The sequence below is a fragment of the Lissotriton vulgaris genome, chromosome 2_2, assembly GCF_964263255.1.
Source record: "Lissotriton vulgaris chromosome 2_2, aLisVul1.2, whole genome shotgun sequence".
Classification (NCBI taxonomy): Eukaryota; Metazoa; Chordata; class Amphibia; order Caudata; family Salamandridae; genus Lissotriton; species Lissotriton vulgaris.
This window is the reverse complement of record NC_141688.1, coordinates 21,955,837-21,976,990: the sequence shown is the minus strand read 5'-3', so window position 1 is coordinate 21,976,990 and position 21,154 is coordinate 21,955,837. Positions and strand designations below refer to the sequence as shown.

At 54.0% G+C, this 21,154-nt stretch overlaps 1 protein-coding gene across 1 annotated transcript in view; it reads right to left on the bottom strand.

Annotated features, from left to right (window-relative positions):
- The window catches only part of SNX1 (sorting nexin 1), a 672,004-nt gene that overhangs the window by 362,645 nt on the left and 288,205 nt on the right, over window positions 1-21,154 (bottom strand). The window contains exon 8 of the mRNA XM_086959205.1: window positions 9,620-9,695. Coding sequence (XP_086815331.1) covers window positions 9,620-9,695 — 76 coding nt within the window. The remainder of the gene's footprint in view (window positions 1-9,619; window positions 9,696-21,154) is intronic.

Below are 21,154 nucleotides of genomic sequence, written 5' to 3'. Positions count from 1 at the left end.
ACTTGAGGCGGAAAGAAGGTGGGCAAAGTGATAGTCCGCCCAATGTGAAAGGCAGTGACAACCTTTGGTAGAAAAGACGGATGTGTTCTTAGGACAACTTTGTCCGGATGGACAGAAAGAAAAGGAGGTTTAGAAGAAAGTGCCTGAAGCTCACTCCCTCTTCTGGCAGAAGTGATGGCAACCAGGAAAGCAGTCTTTAAAGTGAGAAGACGAAGAGGACAGTTGTGAAGTGGCTCAAAAGGAGCACACATGAGATAGATCAGATAGTGGAGAAGTGTGGCTCACTGGTTAGAGGAGGCAGACCTGGAAGCAGAGGTCAGCCCGGGACCAGGGTTCAATTCCCGGCTCGGCGGGTCTTGAGTCCTAAAATGTCCATGGACTCGAAAATTCTCGCTGCGGTGTCTACTCGATTCATGGGTTCACACTCTGCGACTCTGGGCAATAGCTTGCTTAATCTCCACAACGGCCCCTCGCGGTGGGATGCCTGGCTTTCACCGTGGGGATACCCTGCCGGGGTTATCTCACAGGGGAATATCAGGACGGGTTCCCTAAGCAAGCGCTTAGATACCGGGTCGGTGATTTGCGCTATATAAATACATGTACATTTACATTTACATTAAAAGATTCAAGTCCCACTGAGGCTTCACGGAAGGGAAAGGAGGGAACATGTGTGTAATGCCTTTCAAGAATCTATTTACAACAGGGGACTTAAAAAGAGGAGGCTGATCAGGAAGCCTTAACAAGGCTGAGATGGGGAGGAGCTACGACTCCAACCAAGATGGCCGCATAGTCTGCCGGCTCCGCTGACCTCCGTTCTTCGCTCTATCATCCTGTTGCTCATCCTGATTACCTGCACCGGATCTGTGTGTGTGATCCGACCCGCACTCCAGTGGTGCAATCCCGGAGTTTCTCCGCCGTTGTGAAACGGAGCTACGTCGATGGTCGCATTGAGGCCTAACCCAGCAGAGAAGCCGGGGACTCGAGTGCTGGCTCTGCCGGGTCCGAGTTGAATAACAACGGACTGCTGAAGGTGTTTGGGTCCGGTCTCTGGAACACTCGGACTTTTTGATTGTTTTGTTGCCATTAACTGCCTGGTGCCCTACAGAAGGTGAGGTGACGGGTGACGCAAGGTGCTGTGTCGCGGGGGTCCCTGACCGGGGGTCCGGTATTCACATCATCGTTCCCCCGGGTCGGTGCCTCGTTGCGTACTACTATTCGCTGACCGTCAGTCCCTCATGGCTTACTCCTGCTCCGCTTAACTCTGCCCCGGGGAAGGCGCCTCTCCGTGGGTTCCACCATGTTGGAGGACGAAACGACTCTAGCGGAACAGGCTCGAAATGGCCCGTCACTGCGTACGGTGCTGGAGGCACTCATGGCACTTAAGGGAACTATTGCAGTCCAGACTTGCAGTTTGTTGTCTGCGACGGATGGACTCATAGGCATGAGACCGGATCCTGACTCGACGCCCGCGACCCGGCGGCCGGCCCGCCTTTTAATAGATGTCTCGGAGGTGTGTTTTAACCCGGCGCTGGAAGCAGTGTTTGCCCCTATTGAAGTGGCTCTACCTGACTGTACTGTGCCTGGTCACTTCACGGAACCGTTGGAACCCCCGATTGTGTATCCCCCGGAACATTTCCATGTCATCCCCATTTTGGAGCCTTCTACTTTCTATCCTTTGTTGTTTCGGACCGTGTCGACTCCCCTCCCCTGCCGGTCTTTCAAGAGGGCGGATGGGGTAAAGCTTGGCTTCGGAGGCAAGGAGGGTCAACATTGGTACCAGCCATCTACATCGGGACCTGCCGTTCCTTTCTCATCTGTGTATTCCTGTTCGTTAGACTTTGGCAGTATTTTGTGGGAAGTGCTTTCCTTAATTGATGACTTTAGTGCATTTGATTGACAGGGCCAGGGTTGAGATTCTTCTCCGAGTCTCTTATTGTGGCATTATGTTAACGGGATTGTTTTTATTGACCTAACGGAGTCCGGGGCGGGGCTGGCTACGACGGGGGAAGGAGACCGGGAGCCCGTAGAATTATACCCTCCTCCGATTTCCCTCATTGTGTGGGGTTCTTTGCCTTTTTCTTTCTTTCCCTTTCTACTATATTTCGGGTTCTGATTACTGGGCGACAGGCACGCTGTGAGGGGGGTGGCCGTAGTCATCAGCAGGGGTGCAGGGTGGGGGGGTGTGGGGGTGGGTGTTTCGTTTTTATTTTTGTTCTATGGCCTCTTTTCTTCCTTCTCCTTTCTCGCCTTTTCTTCCTTTTCCGTTTCCGGGTTCGTGTAGTGGGTTCGGCTTTTCTTACATCCTTGTTTCTAAATCAGTACCTTGACTTTTCTGAGGTTTTGGTGCTGAGGGGCGGACAATAATGATGGTGTGGACGAATAATAATGTGCTACTTATCCTGATGTCGTATGTCTAAACGCCGCTGACCTACATGATAGCGAACTTATTTTGGACACGTTGTTCTTTTGCTCGACCCCTTTTGTGATCCGAGACACTGTATGACACCTGATCCTTTCAACTTATTATATGTAAAATGAAAACCTCTTATCCTGTTTCCGAATTGAACTGCCTTTGCAACCGATGTGCTTTGTGGATGGAGTTCATATGCTCCCCAGGGAGGCTGGGTCTGAAGTTGGATTGTAATAACGTACTGAAATGCTTAGCGGCCAGCCCTGGGGGGTTGTAGGCCCGTGTCTATATTTGATTGCAAATGTTAAATAAAGGTTTTCAAAAAAAAAAAAAAACAAGGCTGAGATGGCCGAAAGATAGCCCTTGATAGTGCCCAGAGCAGAGCCCTGCTGGGCCAAGGAAAGAAGGAACAGAAGAAGCTCTAAAAGATGGGAAGAAAGAGGATCCACACCCTTTGCTGTGCACCATGCCACAAATTTGTTCCACCTGCAGGCGTATACCATTTTAGTGGAGGGACGCCTGGCTGCCAAGAAGACATCACAGACTTCGGGAGAAAGGGCGAAAACTGTCAACTGTGACCGCTCAATCTCATGGAGGTGGAGGCTGGACAGGTGGAGGACCGCCCCCTGCTGCTGCGACAGAAGATCCTCCCGAAGAGGCAGTTGGCTCGCGGGATCGATGGCCATGCTGAGTTGTTCGGGATACCAGTATCTTTGTGCCCATTTGGGAGCAACAAGGATGATTTGGGCCTGGTCGCACCTGATTTTCTGCAGCACTCTGGGCAGAAGTGGTATAGGCGGAATGGCATACAACAGACCACAACTCCACTTGTGACGAAAAGCGTCGCTGAGCGAGTGCCGCCTTGGAAATTCCAACACGCATTCTCTTCGGTGGCGAATAGATCTAACCAAGGCCGTCCCCACTGCTGAAAGAGACCTTGCGCCACGTCCGAGTGCAGGCGCCATTCGTGATCCATCATGCACCGGCTGATGAGTTTGTCCGCCCTGGCGTTCAGAGAACCTGTCAGGTGTCAAACCACCAAGGAAATGCCCTGATGTTCCAGGCATGTTCAGAGGGGCAGAGCCTCCTGACAGTCTACGACCATAACCCACCCTGTTGGTTGCAGTACCACATTGCGGAGGTGTTGGCAGTGAACACCTTCACCACACTTCCCCAGACACAGGGAAGGAATGCCTTTAGTGCAAGTCAGAGTGCCCGAAGCTCCAAAAGGTTGATGTGGAGCCCAGACTCCGCTGGAGACTAGAGTCCTCAAATCGCGCCTCTCCCATGTGGCAACCCCATACCAGGAGGGACGCATCCGACACCACTGTATGCTCCAGTTGGGGAAGGGTGAGGGATCTGCCATTCACCCAATCGCGATTTGTGAGCCACCACTGTTAAGGGATTACTGGTTTACAGACCACCTGGCCCACCTGGAACGTTTTTTGAAGATCTCGACTCCGTCTTGCCGGGACTGGCCCTGAAAGCGGAACATTGTATTGTGGCCGGGGATTTCAACTTCCGGATGGATGATCCGTCGGACCCAGCCGCTATCAAACTTTCTGAGGCTATGGCCCCGCTGGGGCTGATCCCTTATCTTCAGGGGCCCACGCATGACAAGGGGCACACTCTTGACCAGGTTTTCTCGTCATCCCCTCTTGAGGTGATTGAGATCATCCCGGTACTATGGTCAGACCATTTGCTTGCTAAATTTTCGATCAAAGGCACAGTTAAATCGGCTGTTGCTCTGCCACAGCAGCAGGGTCGAGTCCATAGGGCTTACCATCGAGTGACCCCTGCGATGCTGGCCCAGGCCGCCCTGGATCACCCCTGCCCCCTCTCAGGCGACCTGGAGAAGGATCTGGGGTCCTTGCAAGTATGGCTTTTAGACAGGCTAAACGATCTTGCCCCGGTGTTGGCCCCCCGCTTGACTCCGAAACGGGTCTCCGCTCCTTGGTTCACCGCAGCACTGTCGGCTACGCAGCAGCAGTGTAAGGTGGCCGAAAGAGCCTGGCGGGCACAATACGATACTGCGGCCAAGCTGACCTATAAGACGGCGGTTAAGGCCTATCACCGGGACATCCGCCTGGGAAAAAAAGCCTACCTGGCAGGGAGGATAGAAGCCGCCTCCAACTCCTGTAAGGAGATTTTCTCTATAGTGAGAGAATTTATATCTCCACGGACCAATATCTCTGATGAAAGACCATCTGATTCCTGGGCTTCGGACCTTGCTAACTTTTTCACTAGCAAGATCAAACTTATACAGGACTCTGTTCCATCGGTGGCACCTGCGGGGCAGAGTACACCTGAGGCTTACTTGTCCCCTCTGGCCTCGCCAGGTGTGACGTTGGACGTGTTTCCACCTATCTCTGCCCCTGCCTCTTTAGCACTCATGGGCAATCTCAAATCGGGCTCGCCTCGGGACCCTTGCCCGGCTAAATTTCTGGCGAAAATTGCGGAGGTGATTAATCCGCTGGCGAACCCGCTCTTGAATCTCTCGTTGAGCCAGGGAGTGGTTCCGCAGGCCTGGAAGCAGGCAATGGTCATCCCTCTGCTTAAGAAGCCAGGTCTGGATCCGAAGGCCCCAGTCAACCTTAGGCCTATCTCTCTGCTGCCGGCTCTCACGAAAATTGTGGAAAAGCATGTTCAGTCAGTGCTCTCCAATTTTCTAGAGACAAATGAGATTCTGCACGCCTCCCAGTCGGGTTTTCGTCCAAATCTCAGCACAGAGACCGCGCTCCTAGAGGTTTCAGAAACCATTAAAGGGGTTCTGGACACTGGGGGCAAAGCCATGCTGGTGATGCTGGATTTGTCGGCGGCTTTCGACACCGTCCCACACGATGGCCTTCTCGCAAGACTCTATGAGATAGGACTGCGGGGGACGGTGATCAGCTGGTTTTCCTCCTTTCTAGCTGGCCGCCGGCAAACGGTCTGGGCCTCGCCAGATTCCGCCGTGATGCCGCCTCTGGGATTTGGGGTCCCAGAGGGCTCTATTCTGAGCCCGACCCTTTTTAACATCTTCATGACCCCTTTGGCGGCGCTGGCGGAGTCGTTTGGGGCCCAGATCGTATCCTATGCAGACAACACCCAGCTCCTCTTCTCGTGTAAGAGAGGAGGAGACTTTGATGGGGAGAGTATCCGGGATTGCCTTGGGGCTGTTTTTCAATGGTTCCAACTGAACAGCCTCAAGTGCAATTCCGATAAGTCCGAGGTACTCTTCTTTGGGTGCGATACGGAGCCAGACTGGCAGGCTTGGTGGCCCATCAATATGTTCCCTCCTTCTTGTTCATCCCAAACTGCTAAGAACTTGGGGGTCAAGATGGACAAGGGGCTAACGTTGTAATTCCAGATCCTTGGTGTGTCGGGCACCTGCTTCGGCCTCCTTAGGATGCTGCGGAGGTTTCTTCCCCTTTTGTCTGAGGAGCATAGGAAGCTGACTGTGCAGGCCCTGATCGGCTCTAGGTTAGATTACGCGAACGTTCTTTACCTGGGCCTGCCAGAGTATCTGCTACAGCGGCTTCAAGTCATGCAGAATGCTGCCGCGAGGGCGATCTTTGGTCTGAACAGACGTGCCAGTGCAGCGGGCTTGTTGCAGACGTTGCATTGGCTTCCAATCCGCAAACGGATCGCCTTTAAGGCTTTGACGTTGGCCTTTAGGGCTCTCCATGCGGTGGGAGCAAAGTACCTCCAAAAGAGACTTGCCTTTTACCATCCGGCTCGTTCTCTGAGGTCAGAATCCCTGCTCTTGGCGGTTGTCCCGCGAGTGAAGAGAGCTCGCCTGGGAGGTCGCTCCTTTGGACTACTGGCGCCACAGTTGTGGAACGCTCTGCCGCTCACACTTCGGGGAGCCACCAGCCTACTTGCTTTTAGAAGCGGTCTCAAAACCTGGTTGTTTACCCAGTAGGCCGCTTTGCTGTTTGCCCTCTCTGCCTTTTGTCTTCTTTTAACTGTGTTATGTTATTGTGCGGTAGCTCTCCTTACTTAAAGCGCCGGGACACTCTTTTTGAGTAGCCGCGCGCTATACAAAAGTAAATATAACACAACATAACACTGCAATTGTCGTGCAATGCCCTCTGAGATCTGGACTTGATCGGACCGGTTGCCCTGATGCTATGCCCACTGGGACTTCAGGTCCCACTGCAGAACCCATATATGCCATCTGGCATGATCTACCAAAAGGATGCAGGAGGCCATCAGGCCCAGAAGCCGGAGGGTCATCCTGACGGAAACCCAGGATACAAGCTGAAAGATCTGAATCATAGCCTGAATATCCCAGACTAGCTGCTTGGGAGGTTAAACCCAAAAATGCGTTGAGTTCAGAAAGGGTGCTTCTGGGAGGGAATCAGGTGCGACTTCAGCAAATGCAGGAGGTCGGCCATAGTCTGGAAGTGGGAGTCGACGGTCTGGGGTGAGCCCGCCTTCAACAACCAGTTGTCGAGATTGGGGAAGACTGGAACCCCTGATCTGCGCAGATGGGCTGTGACCACCGCCATCACTTTCGTGAACACCCGAGGGGCACTGGTAAGACCAAAGGGGAGCACGGTGAACTGAAAATACTCGTGGGCTACCGTGAACCGCAGCTAACACCGGTGGGCCGAGGATGTGGAAATATGAATCCTGGAAGTCCAACGCTACAATCCAGTCTCCAATGTCGAGAGCAGGTAAGACCTGAGACAGCGTCAAAATATTGAACTTCTCATTCCGGAGGAAGCGGCTGATGTTCCTGAGGTCCAAGATAGGGCGCTAACCCCGTGTCCTTCTTGGGTATCAGAAAGTAGTGGAAATAGCAACTACGACCTACTTCTGGCATAGGAATGTGCTTGATGGCCCCCTTGGTCAAGAGGGCCGTAACTTCTTCTTGTAGAAGTTGCAGATGATCCCCCGACATTCGGTGGTATTGGGGTGGCATGGCTGGAGGGGTAGTCTGAAAGGATAAGGAGTAGCTCCTTTGGACAATTTGCAGCACACACCTGTCCGAAGTGATGGTGCTCCAATGGGGAAGGTGATGGCGAATCCTGCCACCCACTGGCGTTAGATGGGCCTGCAAGCTCGGACTAGGAAGGAGTTGAGGAAGATGCTGCGGGGGTGGAGGTGGACTGACCCACGTCCGCCTCGAGGTTGGTGGGGCGGCTTGTGGCTGAACGAAAATGTCAGGCGACCATTCCGTGGCCATGAAAGGGAGGAAAGGCCGAAGTGGCCGTGCGGGTGGTGGAAAGGCCCAAGGACTTGGCTGTAGCCCGGGAGTCCTTAAAGCACTACAGCGCATGATCTGCTTTGTTGCCAAAAAGGCGACGGCCATCAAGGGCATGTCCATAAGGGTGTTTTGGACAGCCCCCGAAAAGCCAGTGGATCGCAGCCAGGCATGAGCACTAACGTCGTGGAAATTGCTCTGTCTAGCGAGTCTGCGGTGTCCAATCAACACCGTATGATGTACTTGGCTGCATCCCTCCCCTCAGCAACAGCCTGGGAGAGCACTGTCCGGGCCTCCTCCGGACACTCAGGCAGTACTCACGCAACCATATCCCAAACAGAGTGGGAATAACGGCCCAAGAGGCATGCAGTGTTCACCTACCGCAGCGCTAATCTGGCAGATGAAAGCAGTTTATTACGAAACTGTTCCCGCTTCTTGGATTCCCTATCAGGAGGGGCGGAGAGGAATGCGCTCTGGGAAGGAGAGACCTGGATAACCAGACTCTCGGGGTGGGTTGGGTGGACAGAAAACAGCGTCGCCCGGAGCCGGGAGGTATCGTCTGGCCACGTTCCTATCCACAGGAGCCCCTGTGGTGGGCCTGGACCAAGTGCCCATAAGAACGTCAGTGAGTGCTTCATTGAATGGCAAAAGAGGCTCTGAAGAGCTTACTGCCGGCTGGAGCACCTCAGTGGGGAGGTTAGTCCTCAGGGCCACCATAGGGAGTTCGAAGTCAAGGGCCTCGGCTGCCCTACACAAAACCACACTATAGGTCGCTTCCTCCACCGAAGCCACAGAAGGAGGAGCCAGGAAGCCAAGGTCAGGCGATTGGTCAAGACCACTAGCATCCCCCAACTCTTCTGCCCAGTCCCGATCCAACTCAACGCTGTGTGAGCGGGTCCTTAGACTCCTTCCTTGTTCTCCCCTTCCTCTATGGCCTGAGGAACAGGTTGAAAAGATGAAGGCTGAACATAGGGATAGAAATCCCCCATCAGTGTCGGAATCTGCGTCGAACGGAGCCAGACCAGCGCAGTGTTCAGTTCGGGGCTGAAACAGGGGCCCACTGCGTCCGAGGGACTGGATGACGTCACAGGCAGTACCGGGGGAGTCGACGCCGGAGAAGGAGTCGTGAGGTCAACCGGCATTGACCGGGATCCAGGCCTGGATCCAAATGGTTCCTGCAACACAAGTCGTCTGCGGCGCCGGCCGGAAAGGGGATGGTAGGCCGGGTCAACTGCAGCGCAGTACTGCCAGCACCCTCAGCCGCGTCACGCAACCAGCGAGGGGAAGTCGGAGAACAATGTTGCTTCTTCGACTTCTTTTTCGAGTGCCTCGACTTACTTGAGCACGAGGACTTGGAACCCGGAAAATGGTGATGGTGGCTCCGCGACTGGTCCCTCGACTTCCTCCTCAACCGGGACTAGGAACGAGGCAGCCTGCCGAGCTTCTAGCAACTTTCAGGACCGCTCCGGCAAAGTCTTCGGCGCCATGGCCAGACAGTCAGAGCACGACCAGGGGTCATATCATGGTCGTGCTCCAGGCAGTAGAGACACGTCATGGGGGTCTGCCACCGGCATCATGCAGCGACAGGCTATGCAGGACTTAAAACCGAGCATCCCTACTTAGCACCAGGTGTCGATAGACTAGAAAAATGGAGACAATAAAACTCAGTCAAAAAGTGACTGGGGGTATTTGGCCTTCCCGGATCTGCACTTGCTGGCGCAGAATAGGAAAACTGACAGCAGCACGCGAGGGCGGTGTCTAAGTACCTGCCGCGACATCATCCCGCCGGAAGCGGAGAAGACCGACGCCACCTTCCGACGCACAGGGGTACTGCTGACGAAAACTTTTCGGATCCAGTCTGACACCTGGGGATAATTCTACTGTAAGGAATCTATCACTAAAGTGTTTCTATCAGATATTAAGATCTACCTGCATATTTTTCCAAAATTACAGTTTACTTTATCCACACACTGGGTAAATGACCATCAGTACACAAATACTGCAAGATCAATACTAACCTCCTCTTTTTCCAAAAACTCTCTCACATCTGGATCTTGTAATAAGGTAGGATGGGCAACAATTCTCTGAAGGTACCTACGAACCAAGAAAAAACATAGTCACAAGAATGTATGTGTCCCTTCTCAACCAATTAATTGCCCATATCAAAATTAGCTTACAAAAATGCAACTGGCTTTATGACTATTTCTAGGTTTTTCATTGTGTAACCCAACACCTTCACATATATTTTCGGTTCTCTTACTGAATCGTATCAAAACTATGAAAGAAATGAGAGGGACCCCTTTGACCAGACAAGGGGAATAGGGTACTCTTAACAAGTAGAATTGAAAATCCCTTGGTTGAAATATGTGCAAGTACTGGGTCTCAAGAATCCCAGTACAGATACGTATAACCCATATGTTAAGTCATGCAAGGTTAAAAATACTCCTACACAACTGTCAGATGTATACTGAAAAATATATTGCTTTATTATAAATTGTCACTAAATAGGATTAAAACATGCTATAAAATTAATTACACTGAAAATGACATCCAATTCATATACCACTAAAAAACTTAATTGCATACATAAAAAAAGAACACAAAAAAATCACATAGGAGTGATTACAAAGACTTATGATAGCTAATGTGTACCAACAAACATAACAGACAGAAAGTTCTAGACAATACATTTTGTCATTTATACATGACAAAATAATAAAGCAATATATTTTTCAAGCTCAGCTGACCTGATACTACGGCTCTACAGCAGCTCTGCTGACCTTGTTCTACGCCCCTACAGCGGCTCTGCAACCTGGTTCTCAGGCTCTAGAGTGGCTCTGATGACCTGGTTCTCTAGCTCTGCTGAACTGGTTCTCTGGCTCTAGAGCAGCTCTGCTGACCTGGTTCTCTGGCTCTGCTGAACTGGTTCTCTGGCTCTAGAGCAGCTCTGCTGACCTGGTTCTCTGGCTCTATGGGAGCTCTGCTGACCTGGTTCTCTGGCTCTATGGGAGCTCTGCTGACCTGGTCCTCTGGCTCTATGGCAGCTCTGCTGGCCTGGTTCTCTGGCTATATGGCAGCTCTGCTGGCCTGGTTCTCCGGCTCTAGAGCAGCTCTGCTGGCCTGGTTCTCCGGCTCTAGAGCAGCTCCGCTGACCTGGTTTCCTGGCTCTAGATCAGCTCTGCAGTCCCGGTTCTCCGGCTCTAGGGCGGCTCTGCTGACCTGGTTCTTTGGCTCTAGAGCGGCTCTGGTGACCTGGTTCTCTGGTTCTACAGCAGCTCTGCTGTCCCGGTTGTCTGGCTCTAGGGCGGCTCTGCTGACCTGACTCTCAGGCCATAGAGCAGCTCTGCTGACCTCGTTCTCAGGCTCTACAGCAGTTCTGCTGACCTGGTTCTCTGGCTCTACAGCAGCTCTCCTGACCTGGTTCTCAGGCTCTACAGCAGCTCTGCTGACCTGGTTCTCCGACTCTACAACAGCTCTGCTGACCTGGTTTCGTGGCTCTACAGCGGTTCTGCTGACCTGGTTTCTTGGCTCTACAGCAGTTCTGCTGACCTGGTTTCTTGGCTCTACAGCAGTTCTGCTGACGTGGTTCGCTGGCTCTAGAGCAGCTCTGCTGGTCTGGTTATCTGGCTCTAGAAAGGTTCTGCCGACCCGGTTCTCTGGCTCTAGAGCGGCTCTCCAGACCTGGTTCTATAGCTCTACAGTGGCTCTGTTGACTTGGGTCTCAGGCTTTAGAACGGCTCTGCGGACCTCGTTTTCTGGCGCTACAGCAGCTCTGCTGACCTGGTTCTCTGGCTCTACAGCAGCTCTGCTGACCTGGTTCTCAGGCTCTACAGCAGCTCTGCTGACCTGGTTCTCAGGCTCCACAGCAGCTCTGCTGACCTGGTTCTCTACCTCTACTGCAGCTCTGCTGACCTGGTTCTCTGGCTCTACAGCAGCTCTGCTGAACTGGTTCTCTGGCTCTACAGCAGCTCTGCTGACCTGGTTCTCTGGCTTACATCAGCTCTACTGACCTGGTTCTTTGGATCTAGAGCGGCTCTGCTGACCTGGTTTTCTGGCTCTAGGGCAGCTCTGCTGACTTGGTTCTCTGGCTCTAGGGAAGCTCTGCTGACCTTGTTCTCTGGCTCTAGGGCAGCTCTGCTGTCCTGGATCTCTGGCTATAGAGCAGCTCTGACCTGGTTCTCTGGCTCTAGAACAGCTCTGCTGACCTGGTTCTCTGGCTCTAGAGCAGCTCTGCTGACCTGGTTCTCGGGCAGTTCTGCTGACCTGGTTCTCAGACTCCACGGCAGCTCTCCTGACCTGGTTCTCTGGCTCTACGGCAGCTCGGCTGACCTGGATCTCCGGCTGTAGAGCACCTCTGCTGACCTGGTTCTACGGCTCTATGGCAGCTCTGCTGACCAGGTTCTCTGGCTCTATGGCAGCTCTGCTGACCTGGTTCTTCGGCTCTAGAGCAGCTCTGCTGACCTGGTTCTCTGGCTCTACAACAGCTCTGCTAACCTCGTTCTCTAGTTCTACAGCAGCTCTGCTGAACTGGTTATTAGGCTCTTGGGAAGCTCTGCTGACCTGGTTCCCTGACTCTACGGCAGCTCTTCTGACCTGGTTCTCCGGCTCTGGAGCAGCTCTGCTGACCTGGTTCTCCGGTTCTACTGACCTGGTTCTCTGGTTCTACAGCACCTCTGCTGACCTAGTTCTCTAACTCTAGAGCAGGACTGCTGACCTGGTTCTTTGGCCTATGGCAGCTCTGCTGACCTGGGTCTCTGGTTCTACGGCAGCTCTGCTCACCTGATTCTCTGTCTCTAGAGCTGCTCTGCTGACCTGGTTCTCTGGCTCTACGGCAGCTCTGCTGACCTGGTTCTCTGGCTCTACGGCAGCTCTGCTGACCTGGTTCTCTGGCTCTACGGCAGCTCTGCTGACCTGGTTCTCTGGCTCTACGGCAGCTTTGCTGACCTGGTTCTCTGGCTCACGGCAGCTCTGCTGACCTGGTTCTCTGGCTCACGGCAGCTCTGCTGACCTGGTTCTCTGGCTCTACGGCAGCTCTGCTGACCTGGTTCTCTGGCTCAACGGCAGCTCTGCTGACCTGGTTCTCTGGCTCTACGGCAGCTCTGCTGACCTGGTTCTACGGCTCTAGAGCAGCTCTGCTGACCTGGTTCTACGGCTCTAGAGCAGCTCTGCTGACCTGGTTCTCCGGCTCTAGAGCAGCTCCGCTGACCTGGTTCTCTGGCTCTATGGCAGCTCTGCTGACCTGGCTCCCCGGCTCTAGAGCAGCTCTGTTGACCTGGTTCTCTGTATCTAGCGCAGCTCTGCTGACCTTGATCTCAGGCTTTAAAACAGCTCTGCTGTCCCAGTTGTCTGGCACTACAGCGGCTCTGCTGACCTGGTTCTCTGGCTCAATAGCAGCTCCGCTGACCTGGTTCTCTGGCTCTACAACAGCTCTGCTACTCTGGTTCTCTGGTTTTACAGCAGCTCTGCTGAACTTGCTCTTAGGCTCTTGGGCAGCTCTGCTGACCTGGTTCCCTGGCTCTACTGCAGCTCTGCTGACCTGGTTCCCTGGCTCTAGAGCAGTTCTGCTGACCTGATTCTCTGTATCTAGCGCAGCTCTGCTGACCTGGATCTCAGGCTTTAAAACAGCTCTGCTGTCCCAGTTATCTGGCTCTAGGGCGGCTCTGCTGACCTGGTTCTCTGGCTCTAGGGCAGCTCTGCTGACCTGGTTCTCTGGCTCTACGGCAGCTCTGCTGATCTGGTTCTCTGGCTCTACGGCAGCTCTGCTGACCTGGTTCTCTGGCTCTACGGCAGCTCTGCTGACCTGGTTCTCTGGCTCTACGGCAGCTCTGCTGACCTGGTTCTCTGGCTCTATGGCAGCTCTGCTGACCTGGTTCTCCGGCTCTAGAGCAGCTCTGCTGACCTGGTTCTCTGGCTCTATGGCAGCTCTGCTGACCTGGCTCCCCGGCTCTAGAGCAGCTCTGTTGACCTGGTTCTCTGTATCTAGCGCAGCTCTGCTGACCTGGATCTCAGGCTTTAAAACAGCTCTGCTGTCCCAGTTGTCTGGCACTACAGCGGCTCTGCTGACCTGGTTCTCTGGCTCAATAGCAGCTCCGCTGACCTGGTTCTCTGGCTCTACAACAGCTCTGCTACTCTGGTTCTCTGGTTTTACAGCAGCTCTGCTGAACTGGCTCTTAGGCTCTTGGGCAGCTCTGCTGACCTGGTTCTCTAGCTCTACGGCAGCTCTGCTGACCTGGTTCCCTGGCTCTAGAGCAGTTCTGCTGACCTGACTCTCCGGCTCTAGAGCAGCTCTGCGGACCTGGCTCTCCGGCTCTAGAGCAGCTCTGCTGACCTGGTTCTCCAGCTCTAGAGCAGCCCTGCTGACCTGGTTCTCCAGCTCTAGAGCAGCTCTGCTGACCTGGTTTTCCAGCTCTAGAGCAGCTCTGCTGACCTGATTCTCTGTATCTAGCGCAGCTCTGCTGACCTGGATCTCAGGCTTTAAAACAGCTCTGCTGTCCCAGTTATCTGGCTCTAGGGCGGCTCTGCTGACCTGGTTCTCTGGCTCTAGGGCAGCTCTGCTGACCTGGTTCTCTGGCTCTAGGGCGGCTCTGCTGACCTGGTTCTCTGGCTCTAGAATGGCTCCGCTGGCCTGGTTCTCTATCTCTAGAGCAGCTCTGCCGACCTCGGTCTCGGGCACTACAGCAGTTCTGCTGACCTGGTTCTCTGGCTCTAGAGCAACTCTGATAACCTGAATCTCAGGCTCTGCAGACTTGGTTCACTGCCTCTACAGCGGCTCTGCTGACCTGGCTCTTGAGCGGCTCCGCTGACCTTGTTCTCTGGCTATAGAGCGGCCTTGCTGACCTGGTACTTTGGCTCTAGAACAGCTCTACTGACCTAGTTATCTGGCTCTGGAGCAGCTCTGCTGACCTGGTTATCTGGCTCTGGAGCAGCTCTGCTGACCTGGTTATCTGGCTCTGGAGCAGCTCTGCTGACCTGGTTATCTGACTCTGGAGCAGCTCTGCTGACCTGGTTATCTGACTCTGGAGCAGCTCTGCTGACCTGGTTCTCTGGCTCTGGAGCAGCTCTGCTGACGTGGTTCTCTGGCTCTACAACAGCTTTGCTGACCCAGTTCTCTGGCTCTGCAACGGCTCTGCTGACCCGGTTCTCAGTCTCTACAGCTGCTCTGCTGACCTGGTTTTCTGGCTCTACAGCAGCTCTACTGACCCGGTTCTCTGGCTCTAGAGCATCTCTGCTGACCTGGTTCCTTGGCTCTACAGCGGTTCTGCTGACCTGGTTCTCTAGCTCTACAGCGGCTCTGCTGACCTGGTTCTCAGGCTTTACAGCAGCTTGCCGACCTGGTTCGCTGGCTCTAGAGAGGCTCTGCTGACCTGGTTCTCTGGCTCTAGAGCGCCTCCACGGACCCAGTTCTCTGGCTCTAGAAAGGCTCTGCTGACCCGGTTCTCTGGCTCTAGAGCGGCTCTCCTGACCTGATTCTATAGCACTACAGTGGCTCTGTTGACTTGGGTTTCAGGCTTTACAGTAGCTCCGCTGACTTGGTTCTCTGGCTCTAGGGAAGCTCTGCTGACCTGGTTCTCTGGCTCTACAACAGCTCTACTGATCTGGTACTCGGTCTCTAGAGTAGCTCTTTTGACTAGGTTCTTTAGCTCTATGGCAGCTCTGCTGACCTGGTTCTCTGGCTCTAGAGCTGCTCTGCTGACCTGGTTCTCTGGCTCTACGGCAGCTCTGCTGACCTGATTCTCTGGTTCTACGGCAGCTCTGCTGACCTGATTCTCTAGCTCTAGAGCTGCTCTGCTGACCTGGTTCTCTGGCTCTACGGCAGCTCTGCTGACCTGGTTCTCTGGCTCTACGGCTGCTCTGCTGACCTGGGTCTCTGGCTCTACAGCAGGTCTGCTGACCTGGTTCTCTGGCAGGTCTGCTGACCTGGTTCTCTGGCTCGACAGCGGCTCTGCTGACCTTGTTCCTTGGCTCTACAGCGGTTCTGCTGACCTGGTTCTCTAGCTCTACAGCGGCTCTGCTGACCTGGTTCTCAGGCTTTACAGCAGCTTGCTGACCTGGTTCTCAGGCTTTACAGCAGCTTGCTGACCTGGTTCTCAGGCTTTACAGCAGCTTGCTGACCTGGTTCGCTGGCTCTAGAGCGGCTCTGCTGACCTGGTTCTCTGGCTCTAGAGCGCCTCCACGGGCCCAGTTCTCTGGCTCTAGAAAGGCTCTGCTGACCCGGTTTTCTGGCTCTAGAGCAGCTCTCCTGACCTTGTTCTCTAGCTCTACAGTGGCTCTGTTGACTTGGGTTTCAGGCTTTAGAGTAGCTCTGCTGACCTAGTTCTCTGGCTCTAGAGCGGCTCTGCTGACCTGGTTTTCTGGCTCTAGGGCAGCTCTGCTGACTTGGTTCTCTGGCTCTAGGGAAGCACTGCTGACCTGGTTCTCTGGCTCTACAACAGCTCTACTGATCTGGTAATCTGGCTCTAGAGTAGCTCTTTTGACTAGGTTCTTAAGCTCTATGGCAGCTCTGCTGACCTGGTTCTCTAGCTCTACGGCAGCTCTGCTGACCAGGTTCTCTGACTCTAGAGCAGGTCTGCTGACCTGGTTCTCCAGCTCTAGAGCGGGTCTGCTGACCTGGTTCCCCGGCACTAGAGCAGCTCTGCTGACCTGGTTCTCTAGCTCTACAGCAGCTCTGCTGTCCCGGTTGTCTGACTCTAGGTCGGCTCTGCTGACCTGGTTCTCTGGCTCTAGAACGGCTCTGCTGGCCTGGTTCTCTGGCTCTGTGGCAGCTCTGCTGACCTGGTTCTTCGGCTCTAGAGCAGCTCTGCTGACCTGGTTCTCTGGCTCTAGAGCGGCTCTGCTGACCTGGTTCTCTGGCTCTATAACAGCTCTGCTAACCTTGTTCTCTAGTTCTACAGCAGCTCTGCTGAACTGGTTATCAGGCTCTTGGGAAGCTCTGCTGACCTGGTTCCCTGAATCTACGGCAGCTCCGCTGACCTGGTTTTCCAGCTCTGGAGCAGCTCTGCTGACCTGGTTTTCCGGCTCTACTGACCTGGTTCTCTGGTTCCACGGCACCTATGCTGACCTGGTTCTTTGGCTCTACGGCAGCTCTGCTGACCTGCTTCTCCGGCTCTAGAGCAGCTCTGCTGACCTGGTTCTCCGGCTCTAGAGCAGCTCTGCTGACCTGCTCTATAGCAGCTCTGCTGACCTGGTTCCCCGGCTCTAGACCAGCTCTGCTGACCTGGTTCTCTGCATCTAGTGCAGCTCTGTTGACCTGGATATCAGACTTTAAAACAGCTTCGCTGTCCCAGTTGTCTGGCTCTAGGGTGGCTCTGCTGACCTGGTTCTCTGGCTCTAGGGCGGCTCTGCTTACCTGGTTCTCTGGCTCTAGAATAGCTCAGCTGGACTGGTTCTCTGGCTCTACAACAGCTCTGCTGGCCTGGTTCTCTGGCTCTGTGGCAGCTCTGCTGACCTGGTTCTTCGGCTCTAGAGCAGCTCTGCTGACCTGGTTCTCTGGCTCTAGAGCGGCTCTGCTGACCTGGTTCTCTGGCTCTATAACAGCTCTGCTAACCTTGTTCTCTAGTTCTACAGCAGCTCTGCTGAACTGGTTATCAGGCTCTTGGGCAGCTCTGCTGACCTGGTTCTCTAGCTCTACGGCAGCTCTGCTGACCTGGTTCCCTGGCTCTACTGCAGCTCTGCTGACCTGGTTCCCTGGCTCTAGAGCAGTACTGCTGACCTGGCTCTCCGGCTCTAGAGCAGCTCTGCTGACCGGGCTCTCCGGCTCTAGAGCAGCTCTGCTGACCTGGTTCTCCGGCTCTAGAGCAGCTCTGCTGACCTGGTTCTCCGGCTCTAAAGCAGCTCTGCTGACCTGGTTCTCCGGCTCTAAAGCAGCTCTGCTGACCTGGTTCCCCGGCTCTACAGCAGCTCTGCTGACCTGGTTCTGCAGCTCTAGAGCAGCTCTGCTGACCTGGTTCTCTGGATCTAGCGTAGCTCTGCTGACCTGGATCTCAGGCTTTAAACAGCTCTGCTGTCCCAGTTGTCTGCCTCTACAGCGGCTCTGCTGACCTGGCTCTCTGGCTCCTGAGCGGCTCCGCTGACCTGGTAATCTGGCTATAGAGCGGCCTTGCTGACCTGGTTCTTTGGCTCTAGAACAGCTCTACTGACCTGGTTATCTGGCTCTGGAGCAGCTCTGCTGACCTGGTTACCTGGCTCTGGAGCAGCTCTGCTGACCTGGTTACCTGGCTCTGGAGCAGCTCTGCTGACCTGGCTACCTGGCTCTGGAGCAGCTCTGCTGACCTGGCTACCTGGCTCTGGAGCAGCTCTGCTGACCTGGCTACCTGGCTCTGGAGCAGCTCTGCTGACCTGGTTACCTGGCTCTGGAGCAGCTCTGCTGACCTGGTTACCTGGCTCTGGAGCAGCTCTGCTGACCTGGTTACCTGGCTCTGGAGCAGCTCTGCTGACCTGGTTACCTGGCTCTGGAGCAGCTCTGCTGACCTGGTTCTATGGCTCTGGAGCAGCTCTGCTGACCTGGTTCTCCGGCTCTACAACGGCTCTACTGACCTGGTTCTCTGGCTCTACAACAGCTTTGCTGACCCGGTTCTCTGGCTCTACAACGGCTCTGCTGACCCGGTTCTCAGTCTCTACAGCTGCTCTGCTGACCTGGTTCTCCGGCTCTAAAGCAGCTCTGCTGACCTGGTTCCCCGGCTCTACAGCAGCTCTGCTGACCTGGTTCTGCAGCTCTAGAGCAGCTCTGCTGACCTGGTTCTCTGGATCTAGCGCAGCTCTGCTGACCTGGATCTCACGCTTCAAACAGCTCTGCTGTCCCAGTTGTCTGGCTCTAGGGCGGCTCTGCTGACCTGGTTCTCTGGTTCTAGGGCATCTCTGCAGACTTGGTTCTCTGCCTCTACAGCGGCTCTGCTGACCTGGCTCTCTGGCTCCTGAGCGGCTCCGCTGACCTGGTTATCTGGCTATAGAGCGGCCTTGCTGGCCTGGTTCTTTGGCTCTAGAACAGCTCTACTGACCTGGTTATCTGGCTCTGGAGCAGCTCTGCTGACCTGGTTACCTGGCTTTGGAGCAGCTCTGCTGACCTGGTTCTATGGCTCTGGAGCAGCTCTGCTGACCTGGTTCTCTGGCTCTACAACGGCTCTACTGACCTGGTTCTCTGGCTCTACAACGGCTCTGCTGACCCGGTTCTCAGTCTCTACAGCTGCTCTGCTGACCTGGTTCTCTGGCTCTACAGCAGCTCTACTGACCTGGTTCTCTGGTTCTAGAGCATCTCTGCTGACCTGGTTCTCTGGCTCTACAACAGCTCTATTGACCTGTTTCTCTGGCTCTATAACAGCTCTGCTTACCCGGTTCTCTGACTTTACATCGGCTCTGCTGACCCAGTTCTCAGTCTATGCAGCTGCTCTGCTGGCCTGGTACTCTGGCTCTACAGCAGCTCTGCTGACCTGGTTCTCTGGCTCTACAGCAGCTCTGCTGACCTGGTTCTCTGGCTCTACAGCAGCTTGCTGACCTGGTTCGCTGGCTCTAGAGCGGCTCTGCTGACCTGGTTCTCTGCCTCTAGCGCGCCTCCACGGACCCAGTTCTCCGGCTCTAAAAGGGCTCTGCTGACCCAGTTCTCTGGCTCTAGAGCAGCTCTCCTGACCTGGTTCTATAGCTCTACAGTGGCTCTGTTGACTTGGGTCTCAGGCTTTACAGTAGCTCTGCTGACCTGGTTCTCTGGCTCTAGGGCAGCTCTGCTGACCTAGTTCTCTGGCTCTAGGGCAGCTCTGCTGACCTGGTTCTACGGCTTTAGGGCAGCTCTGCTGACCTGGTTCTCCGGCTCTAGGGCAGCTCTGCTGACCTAGTTCTCCGGCTCCAGGGCAGCTCTGCTGACCTGGTTCTCCGCCTCTAGGACAGCTCTGCTGACCTGGTTCTCCGGCTCTAGGGCAGCTCTGCTGACCTGGTCTATGGCTCTACAACAACTCTACTGACCTGGTTCTCTGGGGCTAGGGCAGCTTTGCTGACCTTGTTCTCTGTCTCTACAACGGCTCTGCTGGCCCGGTTCTCAGTCTCTACAGTTGCTCTGCTGACCTGGTACTCTGGCTCCAGAGCAGCACTGCTGCCCTATTTCTCTAGCTCTACAGCAGCTCTGCTGACCTGGTTCTCTGGCTCTACAGCAGCTGTGCTGACCTGGGTCTCTGGCTCTACAGCAGCTCTGCTGAACTGGATCTCTGGCTCTACAGCAGCTCTGCTGAACTGGGTCTCTGGCTCTACAGCAGCTCTGCTGAACTGGGTCTCTGGCTCTACAGCAGCTCTGCTGAACTGGGTCTCTGGCTCTACAGCGGCTCTGCTGACTAGGGTCCCTGGCTATACAGCAACTCTGCTGACCTGGTTCTCTGGCTCTAGGGCAGCTCTGATAACCTGGTCCCCCAGCTCTAGAGCAGCTCTGCTGGCCTGGTTCTCTGGCTTTAGAGCAGCTCCGCTGACCTGGTTCTGTGGCTCTAGTCTAGAGCAGCTCTGCTGACCTGGTTCTCTGACTTTAGAGGGGCCCTGCTGACCTGGTTCTCTGGATCTACAATGGCTCTGCTGACCTGATTCTCTGGCTCTAGAGCAGCTCTGCTGACCTGGTTCTCTGGCTCTAGAGCGGCTCTGCTGACCTGGTCCTCAGGCTCCACAGCCACGCGCTAAATCCCCAAATATAAATACCAGACAAGCAGTCACTATTGTGAAAAAAATATAGTGCTTACCGACTAATGAAGGAGACTAACACCGCAAGTAAAAATCCAGTTCTGATGGGCAGTCACAAAAGGAGACAGGGCGGTAACAAGGCAGGACTAAGAAGCCTCTTTATCATTCGGAAGCCAGCATTTACCATGGACGATGATGCCAGCAAAGGAAAAATATGGGTGGAGCTTCCACAGCACTTACACATCTGTCCTTACTACAGTATGCCGCGCAGAGCGAGCAGCACATGTGCTGCAACGCTAGGCTCGACCTAAAAAGTTACTAACCTGTATTTCAACATAAACACAGTAACAGCAGTGGACACATACCCTCAAATTACATTGAAACCTCCATAGACTATCTACAGTCTATCAATCTCAAGTTTCAAATTTATTTTTATTTTGCATAGTTACTAAAAACCATTGCAATGTTATAAAACTATCAAGATAACAGTCAGTTATTCACCAGTGAAACCAATGGTATACATGATACAAATGCAGTGCAGTGCTTACATAGCTAGTATAAAAAAATTACTGATAAAGCATTCAATATGTACCATTGATATATAACAGTAAAATCAAGAGTCTTGAAAACGTGGAATAAAAAATGCAGTTGTTGATGGGATTAACCGTTAATGAAGCATACTCCATGAAGCTGCATGGAGGCAGATGTCGAGGCTTTGGGACCATCAACAAGAAATGCTACAATTTTAATGTTCACAGGCAAATGTCAACACAGCACTGAATGTCTAAGGAGCAAATCAAGAGTCTAAGGGCACAGTCATTAAGGTAAAGCTAACAAGCCTATGAATGTTGGCCTTCTTCAGGGACTTTCCCCTAGAACCATTGAGCTGCTTCTTGGAAGCAGTGAAG